The sequence below is a fragment of the Protopterus annectens genome, chromosome 9.part0 (assembly GCF_019279795.1).
Source record: "Protopterus annectens isolate FY-2018-M chromosome 9.part0, PAN1.0, whole genome shotgun sequence".
Classification (NCBI taxonomy): Eukaryota; Metazoa; Chordata; order Ceratodontiformes; family Protopteridae; genus Protopterus; species Protopterus annectens.
The window spans coordinates 1,765,319,950-1,765,340,970 of NC_056743.1; the positions used below are offsets into that span (position 1 = coordinate 1,765,319,950).

Below are 21,021 nucleotides of genomic sequence, written 5' to 3' on the forward strand. Positions count from 1 at the left end.
AGTGTAACCACCACACAAAAACACACACACACCGATTACACTATCAGAAAAAGTTTAAACTAAATTAAAACTAATGAAATTAGTTAGATTATATATACAATATAAATCCCTACAAAAACACATACACACCACTATTAGGGATGGAAGGGCCCGAAGGCCTAAGGAAAGAACTTATCAGTTCTTGTGGGAAAGGGGCTGGATAAGGGTAGAAAGGATAAAATCCACTACACTAAGGGTAAAAAGAGAAAAAACTAAGCTAAAAGGGGTTTAAACAGTTATTAGACTGATCTAATAAAACTGACCTGAAGCCGGTAGAAAAACAACACCTCGATCGCTGTAGCGGCAAACGAGATCTGGGGTAATTCACGCCTAGCATTGTGGGATATAAGGGGAGCCTCGAGTCGGTGGAACCAACTCTCGAGCTTTTAGAGTGGCCGAACCCATCCAGCAAGAATGAAGGCGAGATAGACAACTTAACATCAATAGTTTTTAAAGCAGACTTGGAATGAGAAGTTACTACATTTAATGTATTTGAGTGTATTTTGAAGTTTTTGTTTTTTATTTTTAAATAACAGCTGTGTCTTTTTGGTAAAATACATGAGTGAGGAGATGGGTGCATTATCAGATATCAACCATCCAGTGAAGTTCTACAATAACTTTTAGTCGTGTGTTATTAAGCTGTGTTTCATCTCATTATGCTGCTGATTTTTAATGGGAAAATGCCTCATCCCACATATGGGGCCCCTCAAATTATCTATGGTATGATCTCAGCTATTCTCACTAGGGGTGACATATCATTATCGACAATGGGATGAATAAGCCAGTCTGACATCAAATGGGACAGGTTACTTCAAGCAATAAAAAGTAAATGGGCTAGGCTTAAAACAACTGCAAAAGCAGCTAGCCTAGTACTTACCTATGAACCTAAAACAGGTGTATAGAAGTTTTATGAATATTCCTAGGAGGGCTAAGAATGGAAGGGCTATGAAGAAGCAGGGAGTCAGACACATAACTATCTGAATTACAATTCCTCAGCTGTGCTCTTGTTTATATTTATGTTTTAGATATTAAACATGTGAACCTGCTGTACATTTCATCAAAATCAATCAATAGTAACAGTGATTATAAACAGCATTAGAGTCGGCTTAGTTCTGTGATGTAGATGGCTAAATCCATGACTACAATCCAGGCAATCTGAACTTAACTAGTAACACGAGCACTGGTGAACCCAGAAATGGAGAGTAGGTTTGAGGAGTTAATGTCTGCTCTCCCATCCTGGAGGTGGAGAAGTGGTGGTCTGGTGGGCTACTTGAGACCAGCAAGTGGAGGTATACAGGTAACATATTCAACACATAACCAGGGATATTGTCTTGGTGCACCCAAACTAGTGATGGCAGCCTTCCCCACAAGAATATGGGAAATACAAGCACAGGTATGAGTGCAGAAGCCCTTGTACTGAAGAAGGTGCTCATATCAGCAATTTAAGGGCTAGGAAATACTTAGAAAATGACCACCGTCTGTGTGAATGATAGTTCTATTGCACACTGTCTAAGCTGGATGTGGGCACACCAGCCAAAGTGAAAAAGCAGGCCTCTCAGTAAGGTATAAGACTGCAGGACAGGTTTGTTGGTGATATTAGCCGACCACTATGGACCCCTTGGCTATCATGTGAGATACCCGGAGAAGGGGATAGAACAAGCCACTTAGTGGGTAAACTGACTTCAAGATGGAGGCTTGTGGTCTGCAGGTGGCCAAAATCTAATTAACTGTATTCATACCTGGATGATGGCTGTCTTCAATTGGCTCGCTTCTCAGTCAGTGACCACAGAAACAAAGGAGACAAGATTGGGCAGCAGGTGGGCAGGCAATAGTACTTTAGAAAATAAAAAGTACTATATGTATATGTATATACATATATATATATATATATATATATATATATATATATATATAGATTCACTTCATAATTTCAAAAGACTGAAATCTCGAATTTCAGTTTTTTGAGACCACGAAATCGAATCCACACAACTCCGAAAGCCCAAAACCACGAAATGTAAAACACTGAAAACACAGCAAACGCCGGACAACACATATACCACAACACACACACACCACCAAATAAACAAACAAAACAACACACATCCACAAACCTACATCACAAATAAGCAGGGAGGCAAGCCCCCCTGCACCCCCCACACCCCCACTACCTTTATATACTAACTCCGAGATTGCACAAACAGAAAAAAAAGCAAACTCACACACACACATTCTACAGTCCCTCACACACACACACACACACACACACACACACACACATATCACACATATCAGCACACCCACATACACTCAAACTCCTTCCCAAAACCCTTACAAAACACTCACTTACCTGACATTACACCTAAATCCACACATGGCACCGCACACCATCCACATATAACACCGGACATTACATAGCGTAAAGCCATAACCGCGAATTTGAGATATTCAAATTCATGATTATGCACTTTCTCTATTGTAAAACTTCGACTTTATAGACTCGAGATACTGAAATTTGACATTTCAGTATTTCGAGATTATAAAGTGTTTATATATATATATATATATATATATATATATATATATATATATATATATGCATAAAAGAAAAAGAAGTTATGTCTTACCATAACGTTCTATCTGTGTTCGCGATCTTCACTAATCCTTGACTGTGGGCTCAGTTCCGAGCCTCAGAACTGACTCGGCCATCTACTTCAGCTCACGCCTTCCAAACTCTTGAGCTAGGTTCTACTCATAATGCTCCTCTCTAAATTACCTCAAATCGAGTTTGCTTAAAATAGTGGTAGACCGATAGTAGATAACAATAAGAGACCAGATCTGTGTCCCTGTCAGGCCGTGGGAAGGAGTGGAGGAATGTCAAGAATTAGTGAAGATCGACAACACAGATAGAACATTATAGTAAGACATAATTTCTTTATCTGATGTTGTCAATCTTCAAGTAATCCTTGACTGTGGGACAGAGTCCCTAGCTACCTAAACCTTGGGAGGTCTCACGAAAGAATATTCCTGTGCAGCATTGAGCCGAATGATTCACGTCCCCTAGAGACCTGGTCCAGTTTGTAATGAGTGATAAAGGTATGCCTAACATACAAAGCTATGTCAAACCCAGAGCTGTTGGACATGCTCCATGTAAAGAAATCCCAATCCCTCCAAGCTACATGCTCTAGGGACCTAAACCTTGTCACCACAATAAACAGAACATGCTGGAGGGATAGATTCCTGTCTCAGAGACTTCCCATACTCTGGAACAAACTACCTATCTATATCAAACAAAGCTCCTCATTAGCACTCTTCAAGAAAAATCTTGATGATTGGATGGAAGATAGGAAGTTCACCCCAGGGATCACTTCTGTGGCTCTGCTTGACAGGAGCACAGGAAAATAATTTTCTTGGGTGGCAAAAGCCAGGGTACTGTTTGGCTAGGCTTATATAGGCCCTAGGGCCAATAGCCTAGTACCTACCTATGAACCTATGAACCATGGCATCTACAGGGATACCCTTAGTCCAATGCTGCTCGTAATAAGGGGCAGAAAGGATCCAGTCAGGCCTCTTGGGGATCGGCTCGATGGAGTTGGGAATTTTCCAGGCCTGCTGCATGATCAATTTAATGAGGTTGTCAGCGGGTGGAGAGATCCAAGAGGTAGAGGGCTGGGCACAAAAAGCCTCCAGGTATACCAATTCCTCCAAGGAAGGTTGGAGGGAAATCCAGCCACTCCTCTGTTTCAGGATTTCCAGGATGTCCCTGAAGGAAACATCATCAGGGGTGACCTGGGGGAACCTTCCCCCTCATCAAAATCGGTATCCTCAGTGAAGGACTTCCCCAGGGAGTCTAAGTGCTTCCTCTTGCACTTTTTCTTCACAGGTGCTTACTCAAGGGCATGTTCCAGGGAAGTATCCAAAGAGGAAACCACCAAGGTGGATCTCTCCTGAGGCTTTTGTGCCCCCAGCCCCAGGGATAAGGCTGATGGTAGCTCTGGTCAAGGGGACACAGATGTTTGGCCTGACAGGGATGACAAGGACTGGGAATTCACAATGGACAAGGCCTTCTCCATGATCCAGAAGGCCGTGCCTCCGTAGAGGGATGGGAGCCCAGAACCAAAATAGACTCCTTCAGAACCATGGTCCCACTAAATACTGAGGCGGCCACCTCTGAAGCAGACGCCTGGGTCGAGCCAATGAATGCAGAAGGACTGAGGGGCATGAAAGGTTCCAAAAAATGGAAGTCGAACCCTACCCCTCAGAACCAGTGAAGAAGCCTCGTCCCCGGGAGACCTCTGGTTCTGATAAACCTCAGGAGCTCAAGGCAATTCTCAGTTCCAGAAAAGAGACTCTTACCAGAACTGAGATAGTCAGAGCCAGACAGGTTGGTGCCAGGGGCTCCAAAGACTCATCTGGAGTTGGAGGAGGAAGATGAGACAGTGTCAAAGAGTGGAAGGTCCCGGTGCTGAGTTGGCTGGGCACCAAAGATGGAGGTAATCCCCTCGCTGTCAAGAGCTGGTCCACCAGCCTCTTGATGTCCAGTTCTGAGAGACTCTTAGTGGATTGAATGGACAACGCCGAAGGAGACCTAGGCGGTCTTGGTAGCAGGAATGGACTAGGTGGTCAGTCCACAAATGGATCAACTAAAGGAGAATTCTGGAAAAAATTAGATGGAAAAAACTTACTATAAATAATGTCAAAGCTCAAGAGATGTTGAAACCATCTGACACGATGCGGCACATGAGATCTGAGGTAATTTAGAGAGGAGCATTATGGGTACAGCCTAGCTTAAGAGTTTGGAGGGCATCAGTTGAAGTAAACAGCCGAGTCAGTTTCAAGGCTAGGAACTGAGCCCACAGTCAAGGATTACGTGAAGACTGACAACATCAGATCAAATATTTTAGACTGAATCTAAAATGATTGAAAACAGCAAAAAAGGAAACTCATTTTTTGCAGGTGAGGCAAGCCTCCCTGTGCCTAGATACACCCCTGCTAATTGTATATACCAACTCCGAGATCACACAACAGCAGGGTAAGGGCAAATTCCCTTACCCCCACTGCACCATGATCCCATAAAAACTGCTAGCAAAAACTCAACTGAAAACATCATTTGCTCATATGAGCATTCGCTGTTATTAACAGCCTGAAAAAGCATTTGCTCATATTAGTGTTCACTGTTTTAGACTGCAACCATGTAAGGGGGGAAGGAGAAAGGCAGAGAGGGGTTATATAGATAGATAGATACAAAGATTATATATTTATAAATATAGATAGATAAATAGATATGTAGATACCTCTATGTCTTTCTCTCTCTCTCTCTCTCTCTATATATATATATATATATATATATACAGTGATAGATTGCTATGTTTTTATGTATACATGTAAGCAACTGAATGTTCAATTTGTTGATAAGTAGGTGTAATGTGTTATTTTAGTGAATGCTTGTTTTATCACTTAATTAACTGCAGAAGAGCAGCACAGGGAAAGACTGGCTCTGTAGAATATATTATAGTGTAGTATATTTTGAAAGTCATCGATGACGTGTTCTTGTTTCACTCCTACTTTGCAGTTACTTTGCTTTTCATTTTCAGTTTGGATAGGTTTTTTATAGCTGTACTATTATGGAAATCAATGCCACTGCATTTTCTATTAGTGCATAGGCAATGACTCACTGCCTATGTGATTTACACTTCTATTTGTCCTTGTATGATCTTAGAGTTAGTGTATATCTGCATATAAGTTGGAGCGTCAGAGATTCCCACATAAAAACAAAATTTTATTTTACTTTCTTATTTCAGATGTACTGCTATGGAAATCATTCCCAGTGCATTTTCTGTTAGCTCACAGGCAATGAATGACTGCCTCTCTTTGTGGTCTGTACTTCTGTTTGACATTGTACAGTTGTGGAGTTAGTGTGCAGATATATAAGTTTGATGATGAGAATGCTGATAATATGGTGGATTACATAAGTTTATATAGACTCATATATATTTATATATAAGCCCAGACATATACATAGACAGAGAGAGAGAGATGGTAGCAATCGGCAAATGGCTGCAACATGCGCAAAGTAACATTGAAAAATTTTGACATTCTTCTGCCCTTGTTTAAGCCTATTCCTCAGATCATGCAAATAACAAGACATTTTTTTTGTAGTTTGCAAGCCCCCTTGCAATCCCCACACACCCTGCTAATTACTTATTCCAACTACATCACACAATCCCAGAGTAAGGGGCATATTCCTCAACCCAGGGATTGTCCTAGCTCACAATACTATGAACCATCTGTTTTATTGACCAAAGTGTGCCAACAAAACAAAGGTGGATTTTACCTTGAATTGACTGCTAGCTGGTAAACCATATATATAACTACACATATAAATGATTACCTGAATAAGTTAAATGGCTGCCAGAACACTTTCTTCATTCTCTGTTCTGTTAAACACAAGACACTGATCAGGAGACCTACCAAGCTTGCAAAAAATGCAATAAACTTCCCCCTGCACTCCTTTATCTCCTGCAGCTATATCTCCACAACTCTCTCTCTCTGTCTATATATATATATATATATATATATATATATATATATATATATATATATATGTGTGTGTGTGTGTGTGTGTGTGTGTATCCATCCACAACACCTTTTCCCATTTTTGCACATGGGGTCAGGGTGTCACTTCCAACAATGACAATCATCTAGAGCCAAGGTTCACACTGCCAGGTATATACATATATATTTTCATACATACACTAAACTGAAATTGCACAAAAATAAGGAAAAGTAGAAACTTACTAATCCACATTGTTCCAGATTATCACCCTGATACACTGCACTATTTTGACTAAGACAATCAGCTAGAAGGGGGAATTCCATACACATACATGTGTGTGTGTGTGTGTGTGTGTGTGTGTGTGTGTGTGTGTGTGTGTGTATATATATATATATATATATATATATATATATATATATATACGTTTAGATTTATTTTTCAGAATTGCAGAACATCGCACTTTATTTGAATAAATGCAGTTACCAGAATGATTGAAATGTCATGCCGTGTAATACTGAATGAATGGGAATGATCGGAGCCTGCCCTTCATGCATGTGAACTGACATTATGTATGAATGGTAGGCATGTGAACTGACATTATGTCATCGATGTACAAGACACGGAAATAAAATGTAATGAAATAATGTACAAACTGCAAACATAGATCCGTTGAGTGAGGAAACAATGTGAACACACTGAACGCATGTTAGATTGTGAAGAAACCAGTAAGAATAATTTTGTATATCAGTGCAACGTACATATTTATGCAAAGTTTAGCTGAAGAGTATAAGTAAGAAGTCAGCAATGGGTTCTGAATGTATTGTTTTCATTCCTGGTATTATTGCGAGTGTATATCAGACAGTTGCTTCACAGAACGGTAGAAAATACTGTGTATTGATGCTTATCAATATTATTTGGAGAAATGTAACAGTATTAGAAATTATTGGTGCTGTGTTCGGAAAGGAAAAGACAAGTGTAAAGGACAATGTGTAACTGTAGCAGTTGTTGAAGGTAAACAGAAAAGAGTTCACCTCACTTTCACCCACCAGATCCAGTTAAACTTGAAGTGTGAAAAGTCGAGAATGTATTAAAAGACATGCTGAACATGCCATTGAAGATCCATGTAAAATAGTTTCTGAAGTGTTAGCAAGTACATCTACTTGTGTTGTTAATAAATTACCAACCTGTTCAGCACTTAGACAGTGAGTAGGGATAGACATAAAAAGAAAAAACAAACGTTTGCTGAAATAAGAAGTTTAAGGGATTTGAAAGTTAATATTCTTCTTATTAAAAATAAACAATTCATAACTGAACATACTACAGTGAACGAATCATGTGCTACTAGTGTAATTATAACAACTAAGGGAATCTACGTATGTTGTTCTTTGCACAGTTTATACTTGTACATGGAACTTTTCCAGTAACTACAATGGAATGTAAGCAAGTATACACTGTGGTTTAGAAAGTGGTGTCAATAAAAAGGTTGTGCCTATTGTTTATGTTATTTTGCCATCAAAGACCAAGAGCAGTTATGACATATTTTGGCAACATGTACTGGAGTTGTGTGAACATTACAGTCTATAGTTGAGACCTAATGTGATTTTTAAGTGACTTTGAGAAAGGAGCTGTTAATAGCATTAACAGTCAGGCAAAAGGGTTTTGGTTTTATCTCTGTCAGATTGTATGGAGACAAGTACAGAAATTGCATTTAGCAGCAGAGTTTGGCAACAATACTCAGTTTGCTTTAATATGTAAGCCAATTCCTGTGTTAGCATTTCTGTCCCCTGACAGTGTTGCATCAACTTTTGCTGATATTGAAGAGGATATACCAGAATTTCGGAAACAGTTATAAATCTTTTTTAATGAAAATTATATACACGGTAAACCAAGATGGTATGGAATCCGTAATATTACTTTTGAAAGGATTCCTCCACTGTCTGATATTCATTTCTGGAATAAATGGGATACTTTCAGTTTAGGGTATCCACAAAGTTAAAATGAAGTAGAAGGATGGCACAGAAGACTTCATAGTTTATTAGATAAACAAATGTTGTATATGTTAGATATCCTACATGTGAAACAGCTAGAGCAGAATCATGCTGAAGATTTAGGGAGTAGACTAATGTGTGGTTTACCTCTGTCTCCTAAGAAAAGATGTTTACACGACAAAAAACTAGGTTAACTGCACGTGGTTTCCTAGAGTGCATTGCTTAACATTAGTATTAGGAATGCAGTTTGACAAAACATACATAGCCCAATCAAGTAAACAAGGAAGCATCACCAGAAGGCAGAGTCATAGCCGGCTCATTTAACACCCGGTGCAGGTCCCAGAAACTTGTGCCCCACCTCTTCAAGTGAAGAGCAAAACAAAAACTCTGAACTCATGTGCCTTTATGCACTGGCATTTTAATATAAAAAAGGTTACACTGCAGAACTCTCAATCACTCCCCCTAATGCTTTGCACCCAGCACAATTGCCCCTGTTGCCCCACCTTTGCGATGCTACATCCAGAAAGTTTACCTCCTTTTTTGATAATTGCCATATTGCTAACCCCTGTGATAAATGTGTGCAAACCTAAATTATCATCAAAATTAACTACAAGAAGGGTTAGCTGTTAAGCATGCAAGAGAAGGAACACATAAACCTAAACACAATAGTAGGCAAGCTATCACAGTGACCATAAGATGCCTAGCCATATATACCATTATATAGACAGACTTAAAAGTTCTTGCCACCCTTTACAAGAATTTAATAGTCCCCATCTCCCAAACAGAGCAGGGCTGTACATGATAGCCCTGGTGTAAATATGTAATTACCAATCCAGTTGACAAGACTAGCCTTAAACCTACTACTGACATGTAGTTTTAACTTATAGGCTAGGGATATGTTGAAAACCTATCCCTCCAAATCTTGTAGATTTAGGTTATTAGTGAGGGTCTTTTTTAAAACCACTCATTTTACTTAGAGATAGTAGACCAAATAGGACTTGGTCTTTCATGTCTTGAAAGTGCGACACAGGTCACCTCAGAGCAATCAGTAGGCTATAGAGCACAGGTAGAGTCATGCTAATCTAGTGAGTAATTAAAGTATTTAAGGCCTTTCTTTTTTTTTTTTTTTTTTTTTGTTAGACATACTTGGGGCCTTTCCATTTGAGTGACATTCTTGGATTTGTACATATCAAAGAAGTCTTGTATGTGATGATGGGTCTGATAAGGATAGATAACAGTGGTGGGATAACTTATTTAGATCTTGAAGATATTCCCTTGGAAATGAACTCAGCCAAAGAGAGGAATTTCTCCCGACTGTGGTAGAAATATGACTGAATGAGAGAGTTGTCCACATAAGTACCAAGGTCTCTTATAATCTGTCTGAAGTAGTGTATCATTTATAGAATATGATGTGAGAGCAGCTTTTTTGTTGAATTCTACTATGCTGTACTTTTTTTGCATTTAATTTAATATTGCTTTTGGTAAACCAGGTAAGTGCATATTAATTATGGAAGTTTGTTCCACCAGAAATGAATACTTTGGGTAATGAACCTATCTCTCATAGAAGTCTGATTTATGCTACAATGTAAGTTGAGAATTTTGGAAAAAGTATTCCCAACATTACCAGCATTTTTGAGATGGAGGCGATCTGGTATGATAGGATCTCTCATGGCCTTAAAGGAAAGAGAGAGAACATCACATAGGAGTATGTACAAAAGTAAAAAATGTGAACGACTTTGTAATCTATCCAGATAGCTAACACAGCCTAGCCTTTTGATTCTCATTGTTATGAAATGCAGAGGTCTTTGAGCAGCTAAGAGAGCCTAGCCCTTTGACTCTTTGTGTTAGGATACCCTAAGGATTTTTCAAACTGGGATAGATACCCTATTAGAGCGTAACCTGGATCAGTGGATAGGAAACCAGAAATTTATCCCTGGTCTGGTACCTATGTCTCTGATGGACAGAGGCAGAAGTTAAATCATGCCCTAGCTAACAAATACCCCCTTAAAATAACCTCTAAAGCATAATAACTCATGGGAGACATTTGGGCTTCACAGCTAGACTTGTAAAGGCCCCACTGGTCATTTGCCTAGTATACACCTATGAACATATGAGCTATGAACACTAAAGTGTTATATTCAATGATCAGCCTAATCAAGGAGGAATAGCAGGACATTCAAGGATCAGCTTAATATAAGAGGAATAAAGGGGGACAAAGGCCTCTTTGACAGAGCCAGATCATGGTCAAGTGGGGCCCTAGGCAGGCTAATGGATTCCCCCACACACACATAGCCATTCCAGTGTCCCATTAATTAGTTATCTCTCCCCCCATTACCAAAACTGTCAGCGTGCATACTCTTTTATTCTTTATTTGCTATGATTATAGAGATGTGAATTTAACTTAAATCTTTTACTTCAAATTTCATAGAACAAACATTAACGGTCATTTTCAAAACAAAAGAATCTCACATTGAAAACAGACTAAGCACGAGAAGCCATAATCTTCTCTTCCCTTGAAACTCGCATTTAGTGAAAATGCATCTGGCAACCCAATAAACTACAAGAGATGTGCTGGTATTCATAATCAAATAGCATATAGTCAAGTAGTACTTGATGTCTACGAGAAGGAATTCAAAAGACAAATGTTTAAAGCATTTGCTAACAACCTGGTATAGCCCACTGGATATGTGTTCCTTTTCAGGAGCAGCCCAGGAGTACTGTCTGGTGAAGTAACTTGGCAGTCACAAAGAAGACAAATCAAGGCTGATAGGATCAAACCATGTACTACAGAAAGCAGATCTTTAACAGCTCATAACATTACTCATATGCGCTAAGTGCTAGATAAACTGTTGTTCAAACACAGTGCATTAAACATCTGCATACCTACAAAGAACAAGCTAAATTTAAAATGTATTCAGAAAAAAAACATTAACATTAAACAAAAAGACCTCATGCTGTCCAGTTTATTCACAGCTAAATAATAAACACACTGTCAACATTAAAGTAACCAGGGATCACATCCAAAGAACAAGGTTCATGCGATGATGTTCCTGTTTACTACAATCAATTTCCTTTTTTTACACTATAACTACTATGGTTCATAAGTAGTAATTACTAGGCTTGAAGTTCAGGGGGCCATTGAGGACCCTAGCCCAGATTTTCAGTTACCCCAAAGTACTGTCTTGTTAAAGAACTTGTTCAAGGACAGGGCATGTATAAATATATACATACATTAGGCAAAATCAGAGATGTTCCGCAAAGGTGAAGACAAATAAAAACAAACTATCTAAACTGCTTAAAAAGTTATCAGAACAGGTTTTGCATCACCACGCATGTTGTGAATCAAAACAATTGTGAAACTCTAATGACCAACTGCAATGTTCAATGCTGGCAGTTGTTATAGAAGATTAAGATTTTTGCTTCCAGGTTTGAGTCTGAGCAAATCACTAACTAAACTGCCCTCTCTAAATGGGGCAATACACACACACACACACACATACACACACACACACACACACACACACACACACACACACACACACACACAATTCCCTACCAAGAGTGACCACCCAGGCAAATACACATACCTTTATTCATGCCCCTACAGTCACACACGTATCCACAAAAACACACGATCACATCTTTGCTGACTTACCTGCAATGCATGTACTCAAATATGAGCGAATGGGTGATAGTCCTGTTTTGACAGTGGTCACATTTTCTTCCTGGAATAAAGTTTCACTCAGCAAAGCATATTAGGAACCCTATACATTTCTGTGGGAGAGTACATGGGTAATTATCATTAGCCACCTCCTTGGACTGCTGAATTAGCATGCATCTTCACCTGTGAGATCGCTGTCAGCACTGAGGCCCCCTGTGTGGGGAAAACACTGAGTGGTAGACAGTCTATGAATCAGAAAGACTTATCACAATGGGAAAACCTTCCAAGTCAAAGTGTGCAGTCTCAATAAATTACTTATTTCACACCACACTTAACTGCTTCTACATCTCGCTAAACCTTTCTGAATTCCAGCGATTATGTGGTGGGAACTCATCTCCTGTTGCATTAATTTTTTCACCTCTCGTGAAAAAAGCATATCCAGTCTATCTTATAAGTCATACTATTTCAGGTTATTTGCTATTACTTGAAAGGTATGATTATTTTGTTTCAATAAACTGTGCAGCATTCCACTATATAACTCTGTAATGCTTGCAAGGAAAACACGTCAGTAATAACATTACAGTTAGACAGTATAAACTTTCATAGTTTAAGTTATTTAAGCATTTGAAATTTGCATAACATTGAGTGGAACTGCATATAAGGTGTGCCTAAATATATAAAATTACACAACACACAAGTATGCTTAGAGAAACAACAAAGAGAGTTTTCATGGAGAGGCCGCACCCTATATTCTCAATGTGGGAGAATGACAACCATACTCTCTTCTACTAAATATCTATACAAGTATCTAAACTCTAACTGAATGGCAAGTGTAAACAAAATAAACATCAGTAACACAACACCTTTATCAAAGCTCATCTGTACCCATCTACTCCTCCCTTATAAAATACATTCTTCTTTAGAGCAACAAATGAATACAACTTTTTGTTTATTGACGATTAAACTGTCAGTTGCTAACTACTTCTACTACTGTAAAACCCTTCTTTATTAGCTTTCCTTTATCTGCTATATCTGTCTGGCTATATGCCTCATTACTTCACTTTCTACTGTAACATTCTAATAACCTATCACCCTAGAAAAAGCCAAATGGATACCCTTAAAACAAAGATTGAACCTACTTTTAGGATCCCAGCTCTACAAACCACTCCATCCCCACACATTTAATCCCCTTACAGCTAGACTTTATGGAAAAACCTCCCCATACAACCTAAGACACTACTCACAAGCCACACCAACTCCCATTACCCCTCCAGCCAAACTCCATAGCACATGCATTCTCCACTCAGGCAACTACTCTCTGGCAAGTTCTCACTATCGGCCTAAAGGAAATCAACACTTATTCCAGACTCAGAATTTAACTCAAAAAGCACTTCTTCATCCAAGCTAAATGCTCCTGCTTCAACACAGGACATATCAACTAACCTATCTCCTTTCTGAGTCCCTTCTCCTGTCTTAAGATTCACTAAAGATTGACACACTTTAGAAACTAATGTGTATATTTTACGTTACATTCTGCTTGATTGCACATTGCACTGTGCTTGTACACTGGAATGTATATACACATTTTTTCTATATAATTAGTCGAGCTATTCTGTTATAGCTTACATTTCTGTATTTTTGTTTTGTGAAATGTTTAGTATTTCATGCAGGCTGAGCTTGAAATTGGTCAGTACTGATCAGTGCACTACCCTGGTAAACAAATATATATAAATAAATAAATACATAAATAAATAAACCACTACACTGTTTCAGGCAGAACACGTTCAGTTTCTGTACACTCATCTCTGATTAGCCCTCACTATTGCTATGTCTCAGATTATTTGATCACTGTGGTTATAATAGATAACCTCTTTATAATGTTAAAGTGGAAGAATATGTTTGATAATAACTCTATACAAGTACAATACAAGTACATTGATGTCAATCCACATATAATGTATGAAATTGTATGCACTGAAAGAGTAAAATGTTGTTATTACAGCAATGTAGCTTTTCTCCCTCTGGGTCTCAGTTGAAAATGGACCACTGGCTTATTCATACTATCCCAGTTATCAAATGAACATAAATAATAACTACAAAAATAAATTCCCCCTGTAGGAAGGCAACCAAACAGTTCCTTCTTCCCCCTTGAAGGGCAGCAGCCAGCCATTGGAGATCATCATCAGGCAGCCCTGAGAGCTGTTTTTGTTGGGCTCAGTCTTCCAATTCCCTTGATGTCTGATGTGCATAAGCTACAATACCGGCAGCTCTACATGCACACTACCGAGCATGCACAGCACTAGCCACAACATATGCATCCCTCCCACCATGGTCTGAACGATGCTGGTGTTGTGTCTCTGTATTTAATGCTCCCAGTCTCTGGTGGATGTGTGTATAGTGGTGGCGTTAGCCGCTGCCCTCACACTAACTTTCCTCCCTCCTGCCCAGCCCCTAATGTGCCTGTGCCACTAGCTGAACTTGGGCTATTTGTGTCATGCTCAGGACTTTATCCCCTTACACCACAGGAATAGGAGAAGGATATACTACTTTAACTAAAGGCACTACCTGGATTTCCAGGAAGAAACGTGCAATGATTTAACATTTAAGTGCACTTTAGAAGACAGATATTTACATTCTGAGTTTGACCATCAACACTTGATAAGATACTCTGTCAGGTACTTTTTTATTTTACATTTACCAAAAACTTTCAAGGATGCTGAATGACTCTGATTACCTGGATAATTTTGACTCTCCAGAATATTTCATCTCCTGGAATTCTGCCTCTAGCCTTTCTTTCTCTTCCTTCAAACGAACCAGAGTTTTTTCATTTTCAAGTTTCAAGTCCTCCAGCTGTTTTTGTGTTTCTCCCTGAGCAGTGAATCTCTCCACTATTTCCTGTTGTTTGGTAGGGAGAAAAGAAAACAATAGAAGAAACATCCAGTCCACATTGTTAAAGGATTTATTAAAGGTTCATAATTCTGCATTCTTATCAGTTCTAAATTCTTTCCCAGACACTCTGACTAGAGTAGTCAAAGTCTGAATTTAAGGGAGTCTAAACTGCATCTCTGTAGCTGGGTCTATATTATATGCTCAAAGAGACTTTTCTTTGAACATATAATCATTGACACCTAAAGAGTGAACTCTCTAAAGTGCAAACAGTCACATCCATGAATGTTTTCCTCGGGGAAAAAATACAGTTGGCCATTATCGGGAATTGCCCTTTTCCCCATCCTAGAGCGATCTCGGAGTTGGTATATTTAGTTAAGGGGGTGTGGGGGGCACAACCCCCACTGTCGGGGGTGTGAGGGCCAAAGCCCCTGACTTGATTAGGGTTTTAAAGTTTGTGGTTTTGTGTACGGTCCTGTGAATTTTTCCCCAGGAAAAAAATTGCGGATGTGGCCATTCGCACTTTAGAGCATTCACTCTTTAGGTGTCAATGATTATATGTTCGAAGAAAAGTCTTTTTGAGCATATAATATAGACCCCTGTAGCCAAATCTTATGGTTACAATGAGCCCAAAACTAAATGACAAAGTATTCATTATTAACTTATTTTGTTTTGCTAAGTCTAGTGACACCTCTAGGTGTCGAATATTGCTTCTTCATACTTACTTTAATACTTGCAAAACTGTGCTACATACATGTTATTGAAAGATTTCATCTTAAAGTTTACATGATGGTCAACACAAATGCACTGATATTTGACCTTTGCCTAGTGCAGTTAAAGAGATACACTGATTGTTGGTTATATACTATTTATTTACTTTGCCATAATGTTCATATTTCTCAACAACAAGCTAACACAGACATAACTGTTTAGTTTTGTATGAAAACCCCAACTAGATTACAGAGTGCTGCTGTGTGTGTGTGTGTGTGTGTGTGTGTGTGTGTGTGTGTGTGTGTGTGTGTGTGTGTGTGTGTGTGTGTGTGTGTGTGTGTGTGTGTGTGTGTGTGTGTGTGTGTGTGTGTGTGTGTGTGTGTGTGTGTGTGTGTGTGTGTGTGTGTGTGAGTGTAAATTCAATGATTGCTAAGGTAATTAAAAATACATAAATTAATACTTAATGTGTTTACTGTGATTTACAAATGAATGTTACCACTGCAAAGTTTAGTTTGTGCAGCAGAGTTTCCCATTACACTTCTTTTATAACCCATATGGCTCTAGAAATATGAACATTTACTTGAAATGTAAGGTCATAACTTGATTTTGTCAAAAGGCTTTAGGATACAGCTATTTGATGTTAGAGTACAAACTTACAGAGTTCCACCAGTGGAAATGAGTTAATAAAGAGGTTATGTACTCACCATAACGTGCCATCTGTGTTGTCGATCTTCATTCATTTTTGACTCATGGGACTTGGTTTCACTAGGCCATTATACAGCTAGTCCCAGCCAAAACACTCTCGAGGTAAGACTCTACCCATAAAGCCCCTCTCTCCATTACCTCAGATCGAGTATTCAGCTAAATAGTATGATAGAAGAACATATATAAAAAGGTAGAATCCATGTCCAAAGTTAAACCTATAGGTTCCCAGAACAAGTGTTCAATCATCCTGGAAATCTGCAAGAGGGGAAGGAGGGTGGGATGTCAAGAATGAATGAAGATCGACAACACAGATGGAATGTTGTGGTGAGTACATAACTTCTTTATCTGATGTTGTCAATCTTCATTCATTCTTCGCTAGTGGAACAGAGTCCCCAGATACTTTAGGCCCACAGTGGCCTTATGGAAGGATATTCCTGAAAACCATAGAGCCAAAGCATGGTCTTCCCTGGAGACCATATCCAATTTGTAATGAGTGATAGAGGTATGTGGAGTAGCCCATGTAGCAGCTGCACATATTTCATCCATGGAAGCCTTGGAGTGGAAAACAGCTGACGTGGCTATTGATCTTCTGTAATGTGCTCTCACAGGTACAAATAACTTGTAGTTGTTATGATTATAAATGAAGGTAACACAATCACTTAACCATCTTGACAAGGTAACTTTTGAGACAGGTTTTCCCAGAGTTGGACCTGAAAAGGAAACAAATAAGTGGTCCGATTTTCTAGACTCTCTAGTTATGTTGTGGCAGAAATGTAATTGTCTGTGAACATCCAGTAAATGCAAGCAATATTCACATTTATTGGAGAAATCTGGGAAGAAAACAGGCAAATTGATAGTTTGATTTATATTAGATTCTGAGACCACCTTATGGAGAACTACGGTTGCCACCCGTCCCGTTGTCAGCGGGACACTCACGGGTTGAGGCCTCTCATCCCGCTTCCCGCAGTCACCAAGCGTGGGACTTTAAAAGTCCCATTTTGCGATTGCGAAATGCTAATAATTTAATTGCCGTGGAAAAGCCGAAAATACTTCCGGTTTTTCCACAGCAATGCGGCTACGTCACCACCCGGACCTGCAGTTAGAGGGATTCCCTGCTAGGTCCGGGTGGTAATGCAGCACAGTAATTGGCTGCAGGGGTTGGAGGGGGCGGGAACTTGCTCAGAAGAGCCCCATAAAGGTCGCAGCTGTAGAGCACTAAGCTCTATAGCAGCTGCGATTGAGATCTGATTATTCTATCTCCAGCCAGCCCAGCCAGCCAGGATTGAAGCCAGCAAGGGAGTCTGCCTGCCAGCCCAGCCAGCCCAGCCAGCCAGGAAAGAAGCCAGCAAGGGAGCCTGCCTGCCAGCCCAGCCAGCCAGGAAAGAAGCCAGCAAGGGAGCCTGCCTGCCAGCCCAGCCAGCCAGGAAAGAAGCCAGCAAGGGAGTCTGCCTGCCAGCCAGCCAGCCCAGCCAGCCAGGAAAGAAGCCAGCAAGGGAGCCTACCTGCCAGCCAGCCAGGAAAGAAGCCAGCAAGGGAGCCAGCCAGCCCAGCCACTGCTTGAAAAACCATCTAGCCATTCTATCGGGAAGGAAGCAAGTTAGCCCAGCAATAACTGTGATAGTGGTAAGTAAATTGCATTTTGTGGCTTTAGTTATTTAAAATGGGAATAGTGTGCTTTATTTAAGTTTTTAATGTTTAGAGGTAGATGGGGATGTAGTATGCAGTATTTAAATCTGTGCAGTGGTTATTTTGAGACTTTTGAGTACTAGTTTAAAATGGGAATATATTGTGGTTTAATTTTTTTAATGTTTAGAGGTAGATGGTGGGTGCAGTACGCAGTATTTAAATCTGTGCAGTGGTTATTTTGATATTTTTGAGTAGTAGTTTTAAAGATATAAAACCTGAATGTATATAATTGTTATTATTCTTGGGGGTATGATTTGGAAGCATTACTTTTAAAAGGCTGAACTATGTATAGAAGTTGTTTGTTTCTGTTGGGGGGCAGCGAAATATAAATTTAGTGTGACTCATTTCTATTGTCATAGCTTTTTCTGGGTATTGTCTGTTTGCAGATAGGAAATGTTCAAGCATAGTTTGCACTTTTTTGTATGGAAATGTGTGCAATTTAATGCTGTTTTCAGGAAGTTATGATATACTGTTTAGGTATTTTTTCCTGTTAGTTCCTGCAAGTCCATGTGTATGTGGTACAAGTCTACCTTTTGAGGGGGAATGTTAACACTTAGTGTAATTCATTTATTATTCTAGTAGGTACATGTTGCCAATTTGCCGAAGCTGTTTCAAGATTGTTTTAATTTATACTTGTAAATGTGTGGATTTAATTTATTATGCATTTTTAATAAGGTTAAAATGTACTGCTTTGCTTGTAATGTGAATATGGGTGTGTTGCTTTTACTTGGGCCTGTTTATTGCATTGCTGTGCTGGATTAATTGCTGTTTTGAGGTAAAAGGAGCCCATGGAGTCTGCTGTACATTGTAGTTTGTTACTTCTCTTGCAAGAAGTATTTTTAAAAGTTAAAATGTTTATGGACTTTTTTCCCGTTTATTTTTTTTTTTGTGGATGGATGCTCAGAAGTTAATGCAATGTATTTGAGATTGTGCTAAACCATGTCGTTGTTACAGGGTAGTTTGCGTTTAGAAAAGTAGCAACGTTTGTATTTTGTGTTTTAGTGATGTCTTCAACATACTTGTGTACTGTTTTCATTATAGTCCGATTACGACCAGTGCTGCTGTTGGGCATGTTCATTAATAGATCATTGCGTTGTGTAAATTAGTGCCGTACATTTCTTTTAACTGCTGTGGTCAAAAGCTAAGGCAGGTCTATGGTATCCACTGTGCATTCTCATTCATTTTAGTGTTTTTTGGTTCAGTGAATGTGGTTAACTTTGTTTGTCTTGAGGGGTGGGGTGAGGTGGGCATGTTCAGTGGTAAAAATAATGCATTTAATTTTCTACAAGCTGTATTAATGTTAGTTTTCAATGGCCAAAATGCCCCCTACATTACCTCATTTACTATTTGACCTTTTTCAAACTGTTTGTAAACTCTTGTTTGCTCCATTCCTCAGTTATTTTGCATGCCAATGTTTTTCAAGCCAGTTCTTTTGTGTGCCAATGTTTTTTCAAGCCAGTTCTTTCACATACCAATGTTTTTCAAGCCAGTTCTTTCACATACCAATGTTTTTCAAGCCAGTTCTTTCACATGCCAATGTTTTTCGAGCCAGTTCTTTCATGTGCCAATGTTTCTCAAGCCAGTTCTGTTTGCCAATGTTTTTCGAGCCAGTTCTTTCGTGTGCCAATGTTTTTCAAACAAGTTCTTTCGCATGCCAATGTTTTTCAAGCCAGTTCTTTCACATGCCAATGTTTTTCAAGCCAGTTCTTTCGCATGCCAATGTTTTTCGAGCCAGTTCTTTCGTGTGCCAATATTTTTCGAGCCAGTTTTTTGTGCCAATTAAGCCAGTTCATTTGTACTGTGCAGCAGTATGTTACTGAACCCTACTAACACAGTGTTGGTAAATATGTTGCATATCAGGTAAGTACAGATTCAAGCATGAAGAGAGCAGCAGTTTCATCACAGTCAACCAGCAGCAAGAGAATGTGCAAGTGGCAGGACGTTTGGAAAACAGAATTTGACTGGATCGAGAGATGCACTGATGTCAAAGCATTCTGCAGGTACTGCAAGAGAGAATTTCTAGTGACCCACGGTGGAAGAAATGATGTCGCACGACATGAGGCAACTGAACAACATAAGACTGCCATTCTTCAAGCTAAATCCACTCACCTGATGACAAAGTGGGCAAGGAACGCAAACCTTGAGGGACCAGAACTTAGGATCATTGCAGCAGAAGCCTCTGAGGTTTTCCATGCTGTTAAGCACAATATTTCGTATAACAGCTTGGACTGTGCAGTAAAGTTGGCCAGCCAGTTGTACAGTGACTCAGACACTGCAAAGAAACTATCTTGTGGCAGAACCAAGGCTGAAGCCATAGTCGAAAATGTTTTGGGACCACACTCATTGGAATGCCTCCTGCATGACCTTCAAAAACCAGGTACTTCATTTGCAATTTCATCAGATGCTTCCAACAAGGGGAACATAAAATTATTTCCCCTTGTTGTGAGGTATTTTTCTAAAGAAGAAGGGGTGGTGAATGGCCTTTTGGACTTCTATGAAGACCCTGATGAATCGGCACAGGCTATTTCACAGCAAATTTCCAACATTATGGAAAGGCACTCCTTGCCCTGGAACCATATTTCAGCTTATGGGGCTGATAATGCCAATGTGAACTATGGGAAGAAATCTGGTGTGTATACCAGATTAAAAGAAAAGTGCCCATCACTCCAGAAGGCTAACTGTGTTGCCCATATCATTCACAATGCAGCCAAAAAAGCTGCAGCACAACTACCATACGATGTGGAAGCATTTGTAATGAGACTTTTCAGCCACTTCTCAGGTTCGGCCACAAG

The 21,021-nt window shown here is 39.5% G+C and overlaps 1 protein-coding gene across 1 annotated transcript in view; it reads right to left on the reverse strand.

Moving 5' to 3' along the window:
- ODAD3 (outer dynein arm docking complex subunit 3) overlaps nt 1-21,021 on the reverse strand; it is a 606,433-nt gene that overhangs the window by 273,411 nt on the left and 312,001 nt on the right. Inside the window, exon 10 of the mRNA XM_044084619.1 lies at nt 14,976-15,136. Coding sequence (XP_043940554.1) covers nt 14,976-15,136 — 161 coding nt within the window. The remainder of the gene's footprint in view (nt 1-14,975; nt 15,137-21,021) is intronic.